General features: G+C 33.8%; 2 protein-coding genes across 2 annotated transcripts in view; one reads left to right on the plus strand and one right to left on the minus strand.

Annotated features, from left to right (window-relative positions):
- LOC129804095 (protein PET100 homolog, mitochondrial) overlaps positions 1-19,979 on the minus strand; it is a 225,944-nt gene that overhangs the window by 9,147 nt on the left and 196,818 nt on the right. The window lies entirely within an intron of this gene.
- Positions 78-19,979, plus strand: part of LOC129803879 (KAT8 regulatory NSL complex subunit 1) — a 39,516-nt gene continuing 19,614 nt past the window's right edge. Inside the window, exon 1 of the mRNA XM_055850739.1 lies at positions 78-1,519. Within this exon, the coding sequence (XP_055706714.1) occupies positions 78-1,519 (1,442 nt within the window). The remainder of the gene's footprint in view (positions 1,520-19,979) is intronic.

Raw genomic sequence — 19,979 nt, forward strand, 5'->3', positions numbered from 1 at the left:
TTTTTTGTGGATAAAAAGATAAAGAAAGTTTAAAAAAAAGTTGATGGAGCAAATTGTATGGGTGGATTATTAAATGAATGGGCCTTCGTCGAACAGCTGCATCGGTTTTGGTGAGCGTCAAAACGTCGTCATCCGATGTGGCCGCAATGGCACCCGCTCTAACGGAGCCCGTGACACAGAGTAAATTGTCATCACCGGCCACAGCCGCTTCACCCCATCCTGATATTCATTCATCAACCAATTCAACCCTTGTGGATGATCATCATTCGCACAATTACTATTCGGTGCGTCAGAAACAGCAAGGTGGGGAGGAAGTGAGGGCTGTTGGTGGTGGCGGCGGCGGTGGTGGTGTCACAAAGGGTTCCTTCCAATTAGCATTTGTGGAGTCTGTTGGCATTGAGGCGTCATCGAATGGGCTGGCGGAGTCCGGTCCAGTGGATGATTCAACGCACATGGATCAGACAGTGAATGATAGGAGCACACTAGGTGACAACATTGAAGATGTGGAAAAGGTTGAGGAGAATATTGTTGTGGTGGGTAGTACGGGTAGTGGTGGTAGTGCTGAGAAAGTGGGAACAGGAGGAATTGCTGTGAAGATTCCAGCAACATCAGCAGCAGCAGTAGCATCATCATCAACATCATCATCATCGTCAAATGCACAAATGGGTGTTGTGACAAAAAGTGGTGGTGGTGATTATATGAAAGAGAGTGCTGAGATTGAGCAATTTATGGGTGAATTGGCATCATCCAGTGACATTGATCTCTTTCAAGTGTTCAAAAGTTTTGAAAATGCTGCCCAAGCAGGCGATGGTCTGTGTGATCTCGTTGCACCATTTTCCATTTTTGGTGACGATGTCATGAGTGTCGAGGAGGTGTCAGCTGCCCAAATTAAGGACAGTGACACCATACAATTGAGGCAGGAGATTGAAAAGCGTCAGTATCAGATGCAACGTAAATGTGACTTTCTCCTACGACGCCTCCGAAAGCTCCAAGTACGCTATATGGGTGGGCATATTAGTGAAGAGATTGCTGGACTTTTTGAGCATACTAGTAGATTGCTCAAGAGGAAGGAGCGTGAACAAGTGAATAAGGGTATTGTGACTCCGGGTCAAGTGATAGTTGATGTTGTGTCTACAGCAACATTTATCCCACCGGCTGGCAGTGGTGTCATTCAAAGTCAGCAACAACAAGATCTCAGGCCACTCAATCAAATGGCACTGAGATCCTATCTCAAGCGCATTGAGAATGTTGCACTAACCCAAAATTCCATGGCACAAAAGAGAAGTTCGGCAGTTGTGACATTGCCAGGTGGTAAGGGATCCCCAGCAATTGGGAGTCTCTTGCCGAATCTCGAAGAAGTGTCAAGGAATCAACTTGAACATACATCAGGATTGTTGAGGACAGAATTGAGAGCTGTAGAATCAGCAATGGATTCTGATGCCACAGCTACAAGTTCCGGTGGTGAATCAGCTGATGAATTGGTCAACTATACAAATCCCACACAGCAAACACTATCCATGTAAGTTCCATTTCTATCATCTCCTATTACGGTAGACTCTCTCTCAATTGGGCATTTGGGTCAAAAGTCATCTGAATCCGAATTATCGATAGATTTGGGCGTCAAAGCCTCTGTAAATTCCACAAAAAGCGCTCAATTGTAAAAAATCACGATAGAATAGGAAGAACTAGCTTGCAATTTCGGCCACCTGTTTTGTTCCTCGAATTTCCATGAACTTTTAGATTTTACGTACTCTAGAGATTATACAATGCAAAAGAATAACAAAAAATGTAGCTTCGACAAATGAGATGATGTGAAAAAGATATTGGAAGAATTTCTGAAGGGCAAGAAACTATGAGAATGAAGGTGGACGAAATAGGGCACCAAAGCTATGTCTATATTTTTATTCATTTTAAAATGTATTAAGAATAATTTTAGAGTAAATAAAGACGGTAAACTCTTTACAAGGTTCCAAGCAACACTCTTACAAAAGAAGGAATTAAAAAAATCAATTTATATTTAAAATATTACATTTCATACTTGAGACTTTGACGCTTTAATGCAACTACAGTAGAGTCTCTCTATAGTCCATATTTGGTTTCAAATTTGACACTTGGGTCGCACTATAGGGGAAAGGCTCATAATTTTGTCCAGTTTCTTATTTTGGACACTTTGAGGATAACATTGGACACTAAAAATAAATTGATTAAAATTATGGATTTTTATTCCAATATTTGATGAATAATGAATTCTATCTAAATATTTGTTCTTTTTGGAAGATTTTGACACTAAATACGTTAAATTTTGAATATTATTTGAGTTGAAATTGCTTTGTTGAAAATTCAGTGTGAGCAATTGCTTACGAGAAATATGACAGAACTTCGTGTTTACTTCAGTTCTTATTTTGCTGTGGTGAAGTACTAACAATGTTTCTTCGATTTTTTTGAGTGATATTATTGAATACTCATTGAATATTGTGTTGATTCACGTTAGTGGTGGTTGGTAAAAACACAAATATCTTTGTGGCTCATTTATTTTATAAATCGCGAAAAATAGCGATTTCAATATAAGTGGCGAAAAGTGGGGCACTAGCGAGAAGTGGTGATTCCACCCTACACCGAATTTGAGCGAATTAGCTTCATAACGTGAAAATTGTCAACAAAATTTTTCGCCTGATTGAAAAAGAGCCGATTGAGTGAGAGTCTACTGTAATATTCTCTAGCTCTCTTTCACTCAACTCTCTATTCATTCTCAAAATGGATTTCCTCTTTCTGCTAATTGTCACATGTTTAGGGTAATTGTGTGTTGGATGATGTTAGCAGAAGGAAAAAAAATGTATATATCGACAGATACAGTAATAGCTTGAAGCACAGCAAAAAAAACGCCCCAAAAATTCCGTAATATTTATTGTTGTTGAATAACCCGTAAGAATTGACGCAATCAGATGATATATTTTCTTTGTTAGGGAAACTGCGTATATTTTTTTTTGGTAAGAATTCCAATCAATAGATCTTTCAAAAAATATCTATCTAAACCCATCTTGAAAATTTGAGGCATTGGACTAGCTATTAAAATATAATATTATAATGGGCCAAATTCATTTATAAAACATTGAAAAAGAAAATGATCTGTGCGAAGCATAAACTGTCCGAACGTAGCGCTCTTCCCCCTACTTAAATTTCGTGTAATTGTTCAGGATTTTAAGCAGAAAAGACACTCATTCATGATTGACTTGAGTATTTAGCAATTTATCAAAAGAAATCGATAATGTTGGAAAAAATTTACCACTCATTCATGAGTTTATTTGTTGTTATTGCCATAATTTCGCGTCTTTTGGAGATTGTTCTTTCGTGCTAAATTTAACAACAGAGAGAGAGGGAGTGGTTTTATTTGGACTTTCTTAAACAAGGACTTCAAGTTTCTTTTTTTTTCTTAAACGTTTAACAAAGCTTTTTCGAGAGTTATTCAATGCTTTGTTTTCTTGGATTTTTTCAAGGCCTAGCTTTATGATTTTCGGGGAATTCTTCAGACCCTTCAGACTGTGTATCGCAATCATCGCCATTATAAAGCTTTTTTTGACGAAAATGAAAACATGAAAAATATTCGGACTCAACGTGAAACCTTACTCATTCCTAGAATTATCTTTTATCATGGTTTTTTGGGTGTTCACTAGTTTTTACCTTAATTGCAAAATACTATTACAATTCACGATCGTACACAGACGAAATTTTGACTAATGCCCAACGCACAATAACTTTTGTTTGTAAACATGTTTTTAAAGTTGCCTATGTGAGTGAGCGAGATGACTAGATCGAGATTTCATTCACTCTCATTGAAATGTCAAAAACATGTTTACTAAACAAAAGTTATTGTGCGTTGGGCCTAATGCCTGGCGCCAATAACTTTTGTTTTGTAAACATATTTACATTTTAATGAGAGTGAGTGAGATTTAGATCTAGTCATCTCGCTTATTCTTAAAGGTGATTTTGAAAAAAATGTTTATAAATAAAAGTCATTGTACGTTAAGCATAATTATAGTCATTTTAGATCAGGAAAATTTCATGAAAATAAAATTTACATTTGGGTCTTTCTGAAAAAAAAAAACGGTTCGTTTGAGCAATATACTTAAAAGAAGAGTGCAGTGAATGAGGAGAATAGTCATACGAAAAATGTTTGGGAAACATAATGTGAATTTGGATATCATGAAATTGTTCCTGATTAATTATTCTTTGGCAAAGAAATATTTTCTTATGGCTCCGGTACGCATTTCAGACCAAGAAAATTTCATGAAATCAATAGTCACTATCCCCTTCATTCTCAAACGTCTTGCAGATGTTTATCATACACTTTTGCTCTCAAAATTAGATTGAACTAAATTGAATTTGGTGTGATGCTCAAAAGAAAAAGAAAAATGCGAATGAGTGGGATAGACCTTTTCTAAAAGTTTAAGAATAAAGGGAACGTAATTTCCGATTTGATGAAATTTTCCTGGGCTAAAAGGTGTGCCGGAGCCATTATATTAAAAGTTGTGCCTAAGCCATAATTTTTTCGGAAGGCTTCTTATGGCACTAGAGAAGTTTATATCCATATTGAAGCAAAATCCCTACGCTTGTGCAGGAAAAACTCTTCAATATGGACATAATTTTCTCTAGTGTGTAGTGGCCATTAGATCAGGGTAATATCAGGATCAGGAAAAAGTATCGCATTCGGGGCTGATTTTTAAGAAAAATAAAGCTGAACTGAAAATTTCGTCTCCTGAAAGGTTGTCAAAAGGAAGTTACGACAAATGCTGATTTAACTGACGATATGGTCAGTTGATTCGACAGTTGTCGTATTTGCATTTCTTTTGTGCCAGCATATTACAGAAAAGGTAAAGTGGGATGGGCATATACAAATCCTATACAAAGAAAGAAAAATATGTGAATCTTGATTTTACGAAATTTTCCTGATCTTAAATATGGGCCGAAGTTTTACACCTTTTGGATCGAGGAAATTTTATTGAAAGCGAAATTCACATCCTTTTTTCTCAAAAGTTTTCCTTATGCACAGTGAGATAGATAATATGCGACGTACCTTTAGGAGTAATACAATTGAATTGGGGCGGATAACAATTAGATATCGTTATGAGCCGGTTCTTTATTGGTTCATAACTGATTGGAATTGGTTCAAACTTGTCTAGAATTTCAAGACCCTTCCAACTTGTCCTTAAAGAGTTAAAGGGCTACGAAAAGTGGTCTTCAGGGGAAATTTTAGGGAGTGAAGAAATAATGGAATTTCTGCTCTCTCGGAGTTTGAGCAGTAAAAAATTCTAGCTACGTAACAGTTTTTTCACCGTTAAGACGGCGGTGGCCACCAGAAAACTACAACTTAAGCGGGGTTTAGCCCAGGTCCCGAAGGTCTCAAAATCCCAAATAACGAGAAATTTTTGTTGCTTTTTGAAAACCTAATAGGTCATTTATCTTTAGTAATCCAATCCTAAGTTAAATTTTTCCAAAAAATTAAGCCTTAAGTCTGAAGCCCGTATTACTGATGAGTAAAAATCTATCTATGTATTAACATTAATTTCCCTTATTAATACATTTTTATAGGAAGTTAAGAACAACTATTCTTTTGTCGTGCAAAAAAATTTAAAGCAAAGTGGAACTTGGATAGTTATTGATTTGAGAACTGCCAAAATCGCATAAGAATTCCTTGGATATGTATTTTTGTTTGTTATTATAAAACGTATAATAAAGAAGAAAAATTTAGCTATGTAAGAAATATACTAAATCGATATTTTTTATGTACCCACAAACTCCTCACAGGAAGAGGAGAAGAATCCTTATATTTTACGACCGGACGTCATTTTTCGGGAGAGTAATGAAGGAGAAAGGTTGAATCTTAGACGGAAATTGTAGGTCATAGTTGAAATTATTTTCTACCATTCCAGGAAGTCGACCTTTCCCATTCCATGGGCTCCTCTAGTTCTCAAAGACTTAATGGATTAATTAGCATAATGTAATTATTTCGTTTAGTTAATAATTAAATGTTAGAATTTCTGCTTGAGAACTCTCAGTTATAATAAAATTTTTAAAGCATGTGAATCAGACATTTGTTATCGTACTGGTTTAATCTGGTTAGGACTTGATATTTTTTTCCTACATTCTACTACTACCTACTTAAAAATTAGGACATATTCATTATCTTAAAGAGATAACACATAACGAATTCGTGTATATTGTTTTAGTTTAGTAAACCTTAGTGAAATAAAATTGTTCTAATTTTTCCATTTATCAGAAGATTTTTAAGACTATTTTCTTAATGTTCGAGGGTATTCGTGAATCTCAATACTGAGAATTTCTCAATGAAATCCTTAACGCCAATTTTGTTTTCGGAAGGCAAAAAAGCAAGAATTTACTGTTTTCCCTTTACTTGAAGCACTTTGTATTCTTCCCACCGCAAAAGTTGACGTACAAAAGACACCGATGTGTTGACGATTCGCAATATCACTACTAGCTTTGTAAGCATAAATTCTTGAAGAAAGTTTTGAGAATGTGTTGAGTTGATTGGTTGTTAGTACTTTCCTATTGCGCTCTTTGTGTGATGATACCATTTTACGTGAGAAGCTCTCGTTTTCGGTTAGACCAAATGTGTAAAGGGAGAAATGGCATTGCAAAAGGGGATGGAACAGAAAGAGATATTTTTCTATTGGAAGAAATTGTACTTACCAATTGAATTTTGAGATGGATCTTTCAAATAAAATCACATCTCAAATGAACGTCTTCAATTATAATGTAAGAAAATTTAACATGAAGCAATTTTAGTGCGTGAATTGAGGGTGAGATAAAACAATTCATGTTTCTTTTATTCTTCGTTTATCCAATTGTGGAGGAAGTTTTTTTTTCCTCTTTTTTGATTTTTTTGTTAGCGTATATTGATTACTCTACAAATTACGTCACAGTCTTGGCAATTACTTCCAATTGATATTGTGTTGAATGGAGAAAAAAAAATCCTGCATGTGAGGCGAAGTTCTTCTTTCCTAATTCAGTTATCTCACTGGAGACTTCAACTAATGAGAATAATGAGTCCTCGAACGAAGAGTCTGTGTCACAAAGATTATATTGTCATTTTATTCTGCTGAGATTGAAAGTATAGTCTCATTTTATATACAAGTGGTTAAGTTGAAATCTGCAATTTCAATTAGTCAACACACTACTGTATAAAATACTGTGTTTATAAATGAAAGAAGGGGAAAATTGTATAGAATATTTTGTGGGATGATTTGCGTGTTTCACATAATTTTCACAGTAATTGTCCTTCTTACTCATTTTGATACATTGAATAAAGTAAAAAGATAATTCTACGTCACACATTGCGCTATTTTTTCACAAAAACATTTTATAGGGTTGAATATTCACTAATTGTCCTATATGAGAACTAATATGCATTCAAAAGGGTTTTTTTTTTATTTTTATTAAATTAATTTATTAGACTTTGAATGATTCAGAGAAAAAGCCGGACTTGCCCCACAAAAAAATTAGTTGATATCGTAATATATTGCAATTTAAAATTGGACAGCATTTATTATTTTTGCGGGAAGATTTTTATATTCACAAAATCGTTTTTATCATCGGCAATAAGATTAGAACAGATTTATAAAGTATTTAAAAACAGAGATCAATTCGAACTAATACCAATTAATTTAGGAATTATTGGTAAACTACAGTAATGACAGGCTTTCAGGTTTTGGACACATTTTGGCTTCGAACACCGTATTTTTCCCATATTCTTTAATGAGTCTGACCTAATATTTTCAAGAAATATGTGACTTCACTGAGAGAAATCCGAAAAAGTTAAAATAACATTCCGGAAATGTTAATTTTACCCTGCAGTATTGATCCAAAATCGGTGTAAATATTACCCTTTTTAGGTGTATTATGGGTTAAAGTTACCCTTTTTTCATGTTGATTTTACTCTCAAAAGGTGTAAAATTAACATTAAAAAATGTTGATATATTTTTGACCCGAAAAGTGTTAAAGTTATTACGAAAAAAAGTTAATCGTAGCCTCTTTTTTTCTCAGTGTTCAGACTAGGTATTAAGATATATTGCCACATACACGTCAGATTCATTAAAGGAATATTGGAAAAATATGAAGTGTTCGAAGCCAGAGTGTGTGCAAAGCATGGATACTTTCCTGTATATGGTTTTTCAGAAAAAAAAATCTTTGCATTTAAAACATTTTCACTCCCAGATTTGTCTGTAATTCGGGTAAGATTTAGATTCCACTCCCAAATGCCTAAATTTGACACTTAAGAGAAGTGTTTCAACCCTTAAGGATTAGGGTTGGGGCACAAATGAACTCAAGTTGATCCTCTAGAATATTTAGCTTGAAAGATTTTACAATAAAGGATTAGGCAAAGCAAATTTATGCGAAGGACGTCTAATCGATAATCCAAAGCCCTTATGCCGAAAATACAAAAAAAAAAGATCAGCCCAAATCATAATCCTCATTTTTCGGGCTGTTTCCTAAACCGGTTCTTGTGTCCATTTTGGACTTTACGGTATGACAGTTTAGGATAAATCTCTATTCCCAAATTTTACTGGCTAAATATTTGCGAGGATCAGCCTTAGTCTATTTAAGCCCGTACACTCGAAACTTGTTCCACAACTCTGAGGTTATTTACAACCCCATTAGAGGGTTAATATGAGTGAAACTTAAGACCAATATACACTAGAGAAATTTATGTCCATATTGAGGAGTTTTTCCTACGCAAGCATAGGGAATTTGCTTCAATATGGACATAAATTGGTCTAGTGTGGAGGTCATTATTTCGAATTTTAATGATCGTATGGATTAATATAACTGGGAACATTTTCAGAGGTTTAAATTTTGACACAAGATTAAATTCAGTGAAGGCAGTGACTGAAAGCTGAATACAGTGTGAACTAAGATGCTACTATTTAGTGCAAATTATTTAAATCTCTTTTAAAAAGTCTTTAATTGCAAAAAAATGCTAATGCAGAACGCTCATTTTGGGCCAAACTTGAATACGAATAATTTTACAATTGGGAAAAAAAAGTAGTGAATGCAAAGTTACCTTCCTTGAAGTACCTTGTTAAATTGATTTTTTTGCAATAAAATCATAAATCTGAGATTGAAATCCTCATCCATCAGTCCTAAGCATTAGCTTCCATTCTCACAAGGAAGTATCTAGGAAGTAGGGCAGTGGAATTGCATTATCTAATAAATGACTATCGATATTTATTGTCTCCATAATAGCTCCCAGGGGTTCAGGAAGGGTATTAATCTCCATATTGTTATAAAATCTCCTCGAAATATCTCAAAATTGCCCTCTTTGTAACCTTCCGCACTGATTTAATTTCACTTTGGTTTGAGGTTTAGTTTTAGATGAGTGCTTTTATTCATTGTTATTTTTTTCCTCGGAAAATTGTCTCATGCTTTAGAAGTACTCGAACTCGGTAAATTAAATGTTATACCTCCAAAGTACTTTCACATCATTTACTAGTTCTCAACCGATTTAGGGGAAACTGGGGCACCACCAAAAACGGGGTACCACCAAACACTAATTTTTATTTCTAAACTAGTTGGATTAACTCGACCATTCCTTCAGTGGACCAGCATCCTTATAGTACCTATAAACTCCTGTAGATCTTATCCTCTGAAGTCGAATATCCGATTAAAAAATCGCAGTGTTTCGTGGTACCCCGTGCTTGGTGGTGCCCCAGTTTCCCCTATAAATCACTCAAAAATTCCCCCTAAAGATTAAGACTAAACAATTGATTTTCGAAAAACAAATTATTTATTCCAAGACCTTTCCAATGAACTCAAACCTGGTAATATTTAAATAAGAAATACGCTCTCCAGAGCCTTTTTGACTTCTGACCTTGGAAAACCGTTATTAGGTATTCAACAGTATTTTTGTTGTATATGGACGAAATGATCGCCTTGATAAAACCTCTGTAACGCATCCAAAAATGAAAAAAAATACACAACACACTTTCGAGCAATCCCAAAAAACATGGTTTTAGTGGAGAAGGGGAGGACTGCATTGTATAATCTCTAGAGTACGTAAAATCTAAAAGTTCATGGAAATTCGAGGAACAAAAAAGGTGGCCGAAATTGCAAGCTGGCCAGAATTTGCACACTTACCCTACTAGATTTATCAAAAGGAAAAATTTCTGTTCGAATTTGTTACTTGTAAAAAATTCCAAATATTGTAACGTTCCAAATTTCCTTAAACTACCCTCTATACAGAAACTTTTTCCTTGATGTTATTTTTTTTTGGAAATCCGCCAATTTGTAAGGATCAATGTTAAAAATTTGTGTCCCAGGGGGTGGAAGTAAACAAAACTGCCTTATAAATTAATTCAATTTTTTGTTCAAATGGCAAAAATGGAGAATACGACTCTATATTATATCAAATCTTGTAGAAAAATAAGAAGTAACTTTTTCAAAACCACCGTATCTACTTCTCTCTTATGTACAAGTTAATATCAATGGGAAAAATTGTGGGTGTACTAACACCATGTATAATGTATGTATATACGGAATGCTTGAAGTATTGATTATGTTCTCATGTGTAACTGCAATGGAAGCAGCACGACAGAGAGAAAATTATGTTTTTGTGCTGAAATAGATAGAGTACACAAAGAAATCATGATTTTGTTGCCATTTGATTGTGAGAGCATTGACGTTTCATGTTAATTGCATGTGATTATAGGTATATATGGTTTAGAACTTGTGAAAAGGACTTTACCCTATATTTCCTGTGTTTATTTTCACTTCCTTGCACTTTCATTAGCAACTAGTGCGCTCAAAGTTATTCGGAACTCTCAACGCTCTTTTTATTTATACAATTACATCTAATTTACATAATCAACAGTTCATAATGCGAATGTTAATAATTTTTAATTTTATCAATAATTAAATCCTATCGGTAAATGCACTTGTAATTTTGTTATTGTTTCATAACCGGTTGTATTATTTTTTACTTGAGTATTTGAGTAGATAATTGCCTACAGTGAATTTTTATATCAAATATCTGCTGTAAAACATTATTTTTTTTATTAACAGTTGTAAACATTTGAAGGACTTATTCATTAATGTATAATGCCTTTGTGATGATACCGAAAAATCAACTCTTTATTTGTATTAAATGTCCAATCGAAAAATATTATCCTCTTCTGCGATTAAACCTCAATTCTATATTGTAATGATTCTTTTTATTATCCCAATAATCGAATACACAATGGGAATTTATTATTAAATTAATTCGTAAGCATCATCGTTAAAATCTCACTGTGAACTTTTTTTTCCTTTTGTGTGAAAAATAGTCGTATTCAGGACTTTTCAGAATGTTACATAAAATAATCTACATGTAATGCAGTAAAAGTGCCCTGTTTGCATGAGAAAAAAAAAGTTATGTATATTATGTTAAAAGTCGTGATTTTTAGGTCACTTAAGGTTGTAAATGTGGAAAGGGAAAACTATTTTTTAATAGTATACTTAACAAATGAACGGGAGAGTGAAAATGTTAAAGAGAAATAGAACAATAATGTTAGTGGCTTTTCAGAAGATATCACCTAGTCATAAAAATAAATTTATGATTATGTAGAATAAATTCGCAGAATGGCAAATGCAACACAATGTCGTATAAAATTTTCTTAGAGTTCGACTGCGGTTAGTACGAGGAAAAATTTTTTTCTCGAAAAACACAAGTAAAGAGGAAGATGATACAATTTACGTTCTATATATAATTAGAACTTTTTTATAAAGTTCATCTTAAATAAAAAAAATCTATTTCCGAGTTAGCTTAATGGAAATATTAGACTTCTACAGGTTAATTTTTAAAGCTAAATAGGGATCGTCTTTTAAATCTTTAAATACACAAAACTTTGTCGTAAGCATGCAGTATTCGATGCATTCGATGCATCATAAGTTGTTAATTTGAAATTGAAAATTATAAATTTGTCACTCCATTCTAAGATAAGTCTTCAAATCGGGTCTTAAAGGCTAAAGCCTATGACAGACTAACGGCTTAAGCCGAGAGATGGCTTAGTGAGAAACTGATGGGCTTGCAGTCTAATCAATTATTTTGATTATAATTACCTTAAGAAGTCTCTCGGTTTAAGTCGTAAGTGTGTCTAGTACAGAAATCATCCGATAAAGATCTTTGATTTTTCTTAATGTTAATTTTCTATAACTTTTTAAGCTAAATTGTAAAAAACTTAATGATAGGTAAGCTGAAAGGGAAATGTCAGACTCATGTAATATTTCTTAAATTTCAAGACTGCTTGAGAGGACCCTTTAAATATTTACATACAGAAAATGTCTTGGCAAGATTGAAATAGAAGAAGCGTCATTAGCCTATAATCATAAATCTTTAATTGGTGTCTTTATGTCAAAATTGAGGAGTTTAATAATTAAAATTTAAATTTTCTCTATCTTGGAAATCTTGGAAAAACCGAGATGGATTAACCAAGTAGAGGGAGATCTGGACAAATTAAAAGTTAAAAACTGGAAGAAGTTCCGGGAGACCGGACAGAGTGCAGGCGGGTTGTGAGTGAGACCAAGGTCCTAAATGGACTGTAGCGCCAATTTGATGATGGAAATCTTCTTTAAATGTTGTACGTTAATCAAAATAACTATGAAATTTTGCAGTTGGCATTTCTGATAACCGTTTTGGAAGACCGGTGTCCCAAAAACTTTTTCCTTACGACTTTTTAAAAATATGTTTTCCTCTAAAAACTCAGAAAAAATTTATATTCTCACCCCCACTCTTGTCTTTAAATGGTTAAAAAGGCTCTAGAGAATGTATTCTTAAAAAGTTAAAAACTGGAAGAAGTTCCGGGAGACCGGACAGAGTGCAGGCGGGTTGTGAGTGAGACCAAGGTCCTAAATGGACTGTAGCGCCAATTTGATGATGGAAATCTTCTTTAAATGTTGTACGTTAATCAAAATAACTATGAAATTTTGCAGTTGGCATTTCTGATAACCGTTTTGGAAGACCGGTGTCCCAAAAACTTTTTCCTTACGACTTTTTAAAAATATGTTTTCCTCTAAAAACTCAGAAAAAATTTATATTCTCACCCCCACTCTTGTCTTTAAATGGTTAAAAAGGCTCTAGAGAATGTATTCTTAAACCGAATAGTATCATGTTTGGGCTCGTTGGAAAGATTTTGAAATCTTCGATAAAAACTGAACTGGTTCAAATCGGCTCTGAACCGGTTTATAACCGATATGTTTATCCGAAATTCAATTATATATTACTTCTAAGGTACCGATTTTGGGAAATGTTTTGAGTTATGTATAAATCTGTTCAAATCGATTGTGAACCGGTAAACGGTAACTTTTTAGGTATAGGATCTAAGTCACGAGTTCAAGCTCTTTGCAAATCCTAGGACGCTTTGCCACCTCTTTAATAGTAAAACAGAAAAAAATCAATAATATACAATTACATATGTAGTTAGCACAGTTTTTTGTATGTAGAACCGTTGATGTGTCCTTCAAAAAACAATTAAAAGGTATAACTTAAGATTATTGCAATAATTCAAGAAAAGGTCCACTTGGACATGGAAAAGTTAGGATTGTGATCAAATGAAAATCATTTTAGTGATTCCAACATTGACTTAGAAGGTTATTAGGTGAGATTCTTAACAATCTCACCTACTATAATCCTAACAAAATTTCATGTCGTCCGATCGACCTCAAATTTGGCCAAAATGTGTTTCAGCACTTCCTGATCACGAATATATATGTGGCTAATTTACGTTCCCGGCCGGCCGGCCGCTCTTTGGAGCTTAATAGCTCCTAAACTAAAAAAGATATCGACTTGCGGTTTTCGGCAAAGGTTATATATCGGGTGAAAATTGCAACTTGGTGCATTGACCCCCCACCCCCCACCCCTCCTTCCGCCATTTTGAAGACCCCCCTTTTTTTGTTTTCTCAATAGCTCCGCCCCTATGGCATCGAGCGGGCTCAAATTTTAGTATGTTATAGCTGGGCCTTAGAGCTTTCCATCAATACCAAACTTAAGGTCCCCTGACCCCCCAGACCCGAGCTATAAGGTTCCAAAAAAAATTTCTTAAAATGGCCATAACTCCGGTTCTAATTGTCAGAATTTAAAAAGTGAGGGCTTTTTGGAAAGCTCTCGTGAAATGCCACTTCCCCTTCTAACATCGCAAGTTCATAAAACTACCGCTAGGGGCGCTATTATTAAAAAGAAAATTTTTAAATCTTATAAGTTAAATAACTCAAAAATTCCATTGTGCATCGGGCTGAAATTTTAGTATGTTGTAGCCGTTGATTATACCTATCAAACAAAAAAAACCTTAAGTCGATCTAAAACCCCTGACCCGAGCTATAAGGGGTCAAAGTTTGAACATTGACCGGCCTCTATCTCCGGTTCTAATTAACATATCGACCTAAATTTTACCTTTTTGGTTTCGTCACGATGAGCACTTTCAGATGGAAGTTCAAAAAGTCACCATAGGTGGCGCTGTGATAGCGTCAAAATTCATCGAAATTCAAAGTCACTTTTCTCAAAAACGGCATTGTGCAAGTTAATGAAATTTTAGTATGTTGTAGTCCAGTCTAGGACGTTTCCAAAATGGTGCGTATGCGCGCTGTGGTTTCAATAGAACCGGAGATATGAGGGGTCAAAGTTCACGAAATTCAAAAAATCATATCTCCGGTTCTATGTGACCGATTTTGATGAATGAGGGCTTAAACGAAAGATCTCACCAAATGCTACAACTTTCTAGAATATTTGAACTTCGTGGGACCAACACCAGGGGCGCCACAGTCGAAAAACCAATTTCAATATCACATAACCTCAATTATCTCGACTGTCGCTGAACCGATTTTGATGATTACTTCGACATAATTGTAGAGGACATTTGTCTCTACATTTCGTCCATACATCATTTTCCGCTCAGACTACGCTATCACTCCGATTTTGCCGTTTAAGTGTGAAAAAATTGATTTTTCCCATAATAACGCTTTGAAATCACTCAGATGCCAATTTGACTGCCTCTACTCCACAAAGACACTTAAAATATGGTTTTAAATGGAAAATCCCACAAAATACAACAATTCTTTGATATAGTTGAAGTTCAACAAATGACTACTTGGGGAACTCTGGATGAAAAAACGAGTTAAGAAACAAAAAACCTCGCTTATCTTGGCTTCTGAGTAATCGATGAGATCATGTTCTATGGGAAAATTATAGAGAACATTCTGGTCTACATTTCACCCATATATCACTTTTGTGCCAGTTCATCCAAATCCTTGATATTTTGGTTTAAATACAAAATTTGTATAATTTCACGAATTTGATTCAAGATAACTGAATGGCGTCTCCCAACTTCAGCTCTAAATCGAATTTGCATGCACTCCGAGTTAGCTCACGTTAAGAATCTCACCTACATAAGCCGGTTAGGATTATCTGTCCCTTTTGAGGGTATAGTTCAACAAATCCATAAGTCAATATTTAATGGGTAGACTAACTGACTAGTAATTGTTCCTCTTAGCGCTATTGAACATACGAACATACAGTATCGGAGCTGTGATGTCTCAACGCGAAGAAATAAATTCTCAGGAACGGAAGCATTTCTTTCGGGAATTTTAAGCGGACTTCATTAACTTTTTAAGGACAAATGGGTCACCGGTTAAGCGGTCTCAAGACTAGAGGTTAAGTCCAGTTCCCAACGGTCTAAAATTACCAAATATCAACTAAATTTATTAATTTTTCAGAGTCTAATAGATCATTTACCCTTAATTATCCAATACTAAGTTGATTTTTTCCAAAAAATCTTGATTTATGAGAAATTAGAGCAGTTAAGCAATATGGCTAAACCTTAAATCTAAAGCCAGTATGTCTCACTCCTCTTTAAACCGTTAACCATTCAGAGAAATTGCATCCGGGTAATTTGTATTCGTATTCTTATTCTCTAGATCTGATGTATGCAAGAACCGTTTGAAACCGAACAAACATCAAGTGAACCTTGTACGTCTATGGTCAAAACGCTACCTGGGACAAACTTATTTTGACGCTTATTCGGTTTCAACGGTTCTTGCACACCACTGCCTAGATCATTAACTAAATGTCATAAGTCATTATTATAACCACAGCGGCCGATATCTATAGGTTTAACTCTGTTAAACTCTCGAGTTTTTATAGAACAATCCATTGCATCGGTTTTTTCCTAATCTCTAATAGTAAAATTTCCCTTAATCGTATATATCAAATATTTAAGCCATATTGCTAAACTCTAGATGTGAAAGCTATCTAGCCCCAAAATATACTCATGATTGATCCTTGAGAGGAAATTTGGCTGTAAAGAATCATCCTGAACTATCGTTTACTAAGATTTTCTAAGATCAGGTATTAGAGGTTTTCTTGCATACATTTTCTTTACCTGATCCTTTACCACTCAATTTCAGCATGAGTATATTTGACTTTTCAAGTTAGGAATGAAAACTTTTAAAATTTAACCAAACGACTAAGCTTGATTTTCCTCCCCTCACTTCTATAATATTAAACTCCTTCATTTATTACTTTTAAGTCTTGCCATTGCGCGCAGAGATCAACGTCTATCAAGTTAACCCACACACTTGAATTTTCTACGGCTTATTCCCATTTATTTTTATTAAATTCTTTCAATAACAATATTCTAAATCTGCATTACTGTACAAAATATATTTCCAAGAACTTATTTGTTTTAATTGTAGATTAAAAAATACTTATGTTTGTCTTTTTGTGTTTAAAAAATTTATTACCCACATAAAAGTTTTATTGCTATTATTTTTAGATCTTAGGTAAAATAAATAAAAAAAACTATCTACAATGAATTCACTTTGACTTTATGATCTGTAATTGATATAAAAAAAAGTATTGAAAGAATCATACCATACATGATTCATTGTTTTCCACATTTTCTCTATTCTCAAATTTGTTTATGAGTTTGTAAGTGTTTCATTAATATACAATCTCAATAAACGATGACAGATCTATGAGTTGAAATGTGAAAGAAAATAAAGAGTTCATAAATTGAACGATTGTGACTTTGGCACGATAATGTGGTAAAAAAAATAAGAGGGGAAATTCAGGGCACGCAAAAGTTTGACGAATTCATTGATTAGATTTAATAATGGGCAAAGTCACTTAAATTAGACATTGCCATTTTTCTGTATGTTTTTCTACGGTTCTTTAACATTTTGGGTATTTTTTTTAAATACTCTTTAGAAAAAAATAGGAGGAATATGTAATGTATAAGATAACATATTTCGCGTGTTAGACTACAATTGGTTTGATATAACGCAAGTGACACAAATTAAATTAAATGGATTTGAATGGAAATATGATTTAATAAAACCTATTTGTTCTCTGCAATTTAAGTGTACCATACTTTTCCTTCTAATTCAAATTAAGGGACGACCGGCGAAGGGGAAATTATAAGAAATTAGGTATCCTGAACAAAAAAAAAAAAGAATTTATTGAGGAAGAATTTTGGTACAATGTGCTGTATGAAAAGTTTAGTTTCTGTGCGTGTGTCGTGTTCATATTATTATCGTAATGTGTGGAGAAGCTCAAACTTTGAATTACTAAATGGATATATTGACCTCACCTGGTTAAAAGTTCATATGGGGTGGTATGGTAGGAAAACTGAAAAGACGAAGCAAAAGAATGTTGTAGCATTAAAAGTATTTATGTGTTTGATATTGTACTGAAAATAGACTGAATTTCTGTCATTCAACGTCTCTTCCCAAAGCACAATATTATGTGTGTGTATATAGCTCAATTTTCCCAATGAAAATGAGGTAAATCAAGCGTGTAGAAAAGAAGTGTCAGAAAACACCAAAGAGATGAATTGAAGCAGAATTTAATGGTATTCTTATTAATTCTAAAGCTGCCTATTGATATTTCAAGGTTAGACTGAAAATTTTCTGAACAGCAGTGATTTGCACACTGACTGTTGAATAATATTATCCATTTAGCAAAAAAAGAAACATTTTTTGTCAGTCGCCAATTTTTTTCCTTCTTATGTCTTTCGCACTGATGTTTTACTGAAGCACAAACAGCATATTGGTCATTGAAATAAATAAAAATGACTGATTGGTGTTTTAGTTTGTGTTTGATTTATGTATTAATGTAAGTCGGGTTTTGATAGAGAGTGAAAATACATAATAAAATATTGTAAAGTTATGTGCAAGAAAGAACATTTAAAAGTTACAATTTAATTGTAATTACTAAAAAATTTTTGTTCTTATACAAACCATCGACTCTCGCTAGCCACACATTTTTCCCATTTATCTGGTAATACATAGACACCATATCAATAAGACAAGGTGTCTTTGGACCGAGATCATTTATCATCCCAATTTCGCACTTCTTCAAAATTGGCCAAGTATAGTGTGGAGTAACCACTTATCGCCACTTTTAGGAAAAAGCTAAATTAATTGTATTATAACTTTTGGCCCCTTATTATCAGATAACTCAAATTTGACACAAAGCTACTTAGATATATTGACTCTAGATTCGTCAAAACAATTGTCCTACGATTTAACGCGGGAATACCTAAAAAACTGATTTTTATTAACAATGCAAAAATAACCACTTCGTCGCCACTTTTTACCACTTTTCGCCAGTTCTGTAACCACTTCTCGCCACCCACTTGGAAAAGTTCAAACTCGATTATTTTGAGCAAAAATATGCAAAGAATACATTCAGCATTTTTTTTCCTTATGATCACCTTATTATTACTCACATTAAATGATTTTTCTTCACTTTTATTTGAGAAATAAAATTATTAGACTATTGCAGAAAGTAAACAAAACAGATTTGACAATTGAGAATCTATGAAGTGAAGTTAGCGTCGCCTATTGAAAAGCTATGGCGACAGATGGTGAATCAATTTTAGAATATTACCACTTTCCGCCATGGCTAATTTTTACTTTAAAAATTATATAAAATTAAATATTAACTAACTAAATACAAATTTTATGTATTCGCTGAATGTAATTAAATGTTCAATAGGCAAATTTATTTATTCAAAAATTAAATTTTGTTCGATAATAGTTTGATGACACTTACTATATTTGGTAAGAAATATTGAATTCGATGCACTTGCTTAAAATATTCCACTAAAAAATGCCCAAACATTTGAATTCAAAACAAAAATTTAGTGTTTTTCTACTCTATACGTAGCAGCAATAAAAATACAAGTAACTTTGCGGCTCATTTATTTCATAAATCGTGAAAAATAGCGATTTCAATATACGTGGCAAGAAGTGGGGCATTGGCGAGAAGCGGTGATTCCACCCTAGTTTAAGAATGCTATGCACCATCGATCGGAGCAAGTGGTAAACTGAAGGGGCTGGATCTTGAGAATACAGAGTGGGTGCTAGATCACCCCAATTCAACGTTTTCATGTTGAAGGTTTAATTCCACGAGGAGCTGTCGTATTGCAATATCGTTTGTTCATTCCTCTTGATCCATTCCAACCGTTTTTCGAGTAATTCGTAGTTAAAATTAGTTAGTTTATTATCCTTATTATCAGTAAGAATATCCATTGACAGTTTTACCATTATATATTGTATAATTTCTCTTTGGTTGTACCAAATGCACAGAATTTTTGTCTTCCTCAAGAAATTTGGCTGCCTTGTCAATTTTGATGTTTCACTGGTTAAAGCTACGACCCTTAGATTTGGTATATTCAGAGCATAACTATTGCTCATCGTCTGTACCAATTCGATGCTGGAAACACTTTCTCTCATATGGCGTCTACACACTAGTAGAATTTTTTTTTTGAAAAAACGCCTTTTTTAAAAAATTCTGACGTTTCTGCCTACAAGCATAGGGGAAATTTTCTTTAAAAAGGCATTTAAAAAAAATTTCTACTAATGTGTAGACGCTATAAAGCAAAGAAGCAAAATTTCAGGAAAGTTTTTTGAATTTTTGTTTCATTTTCAGTCAAGTC

This window comes from Phlebotomus papatasi, chromosome 1 (genome assembly GCF_024763615.1).
Source record: "Phlebotomus papatasi isolate M1 chromosome 1, Ppap_2.1, whole genome shotgun sequence".
In the NCBI taxonomy this organism is placed as follows: domain Eukaryota; kingdom Metazoa; phylum Arthropoda; class Insecta; order Diptera; family Psychodidae; genus Phlebotomus; species Phlebotomus papatasi.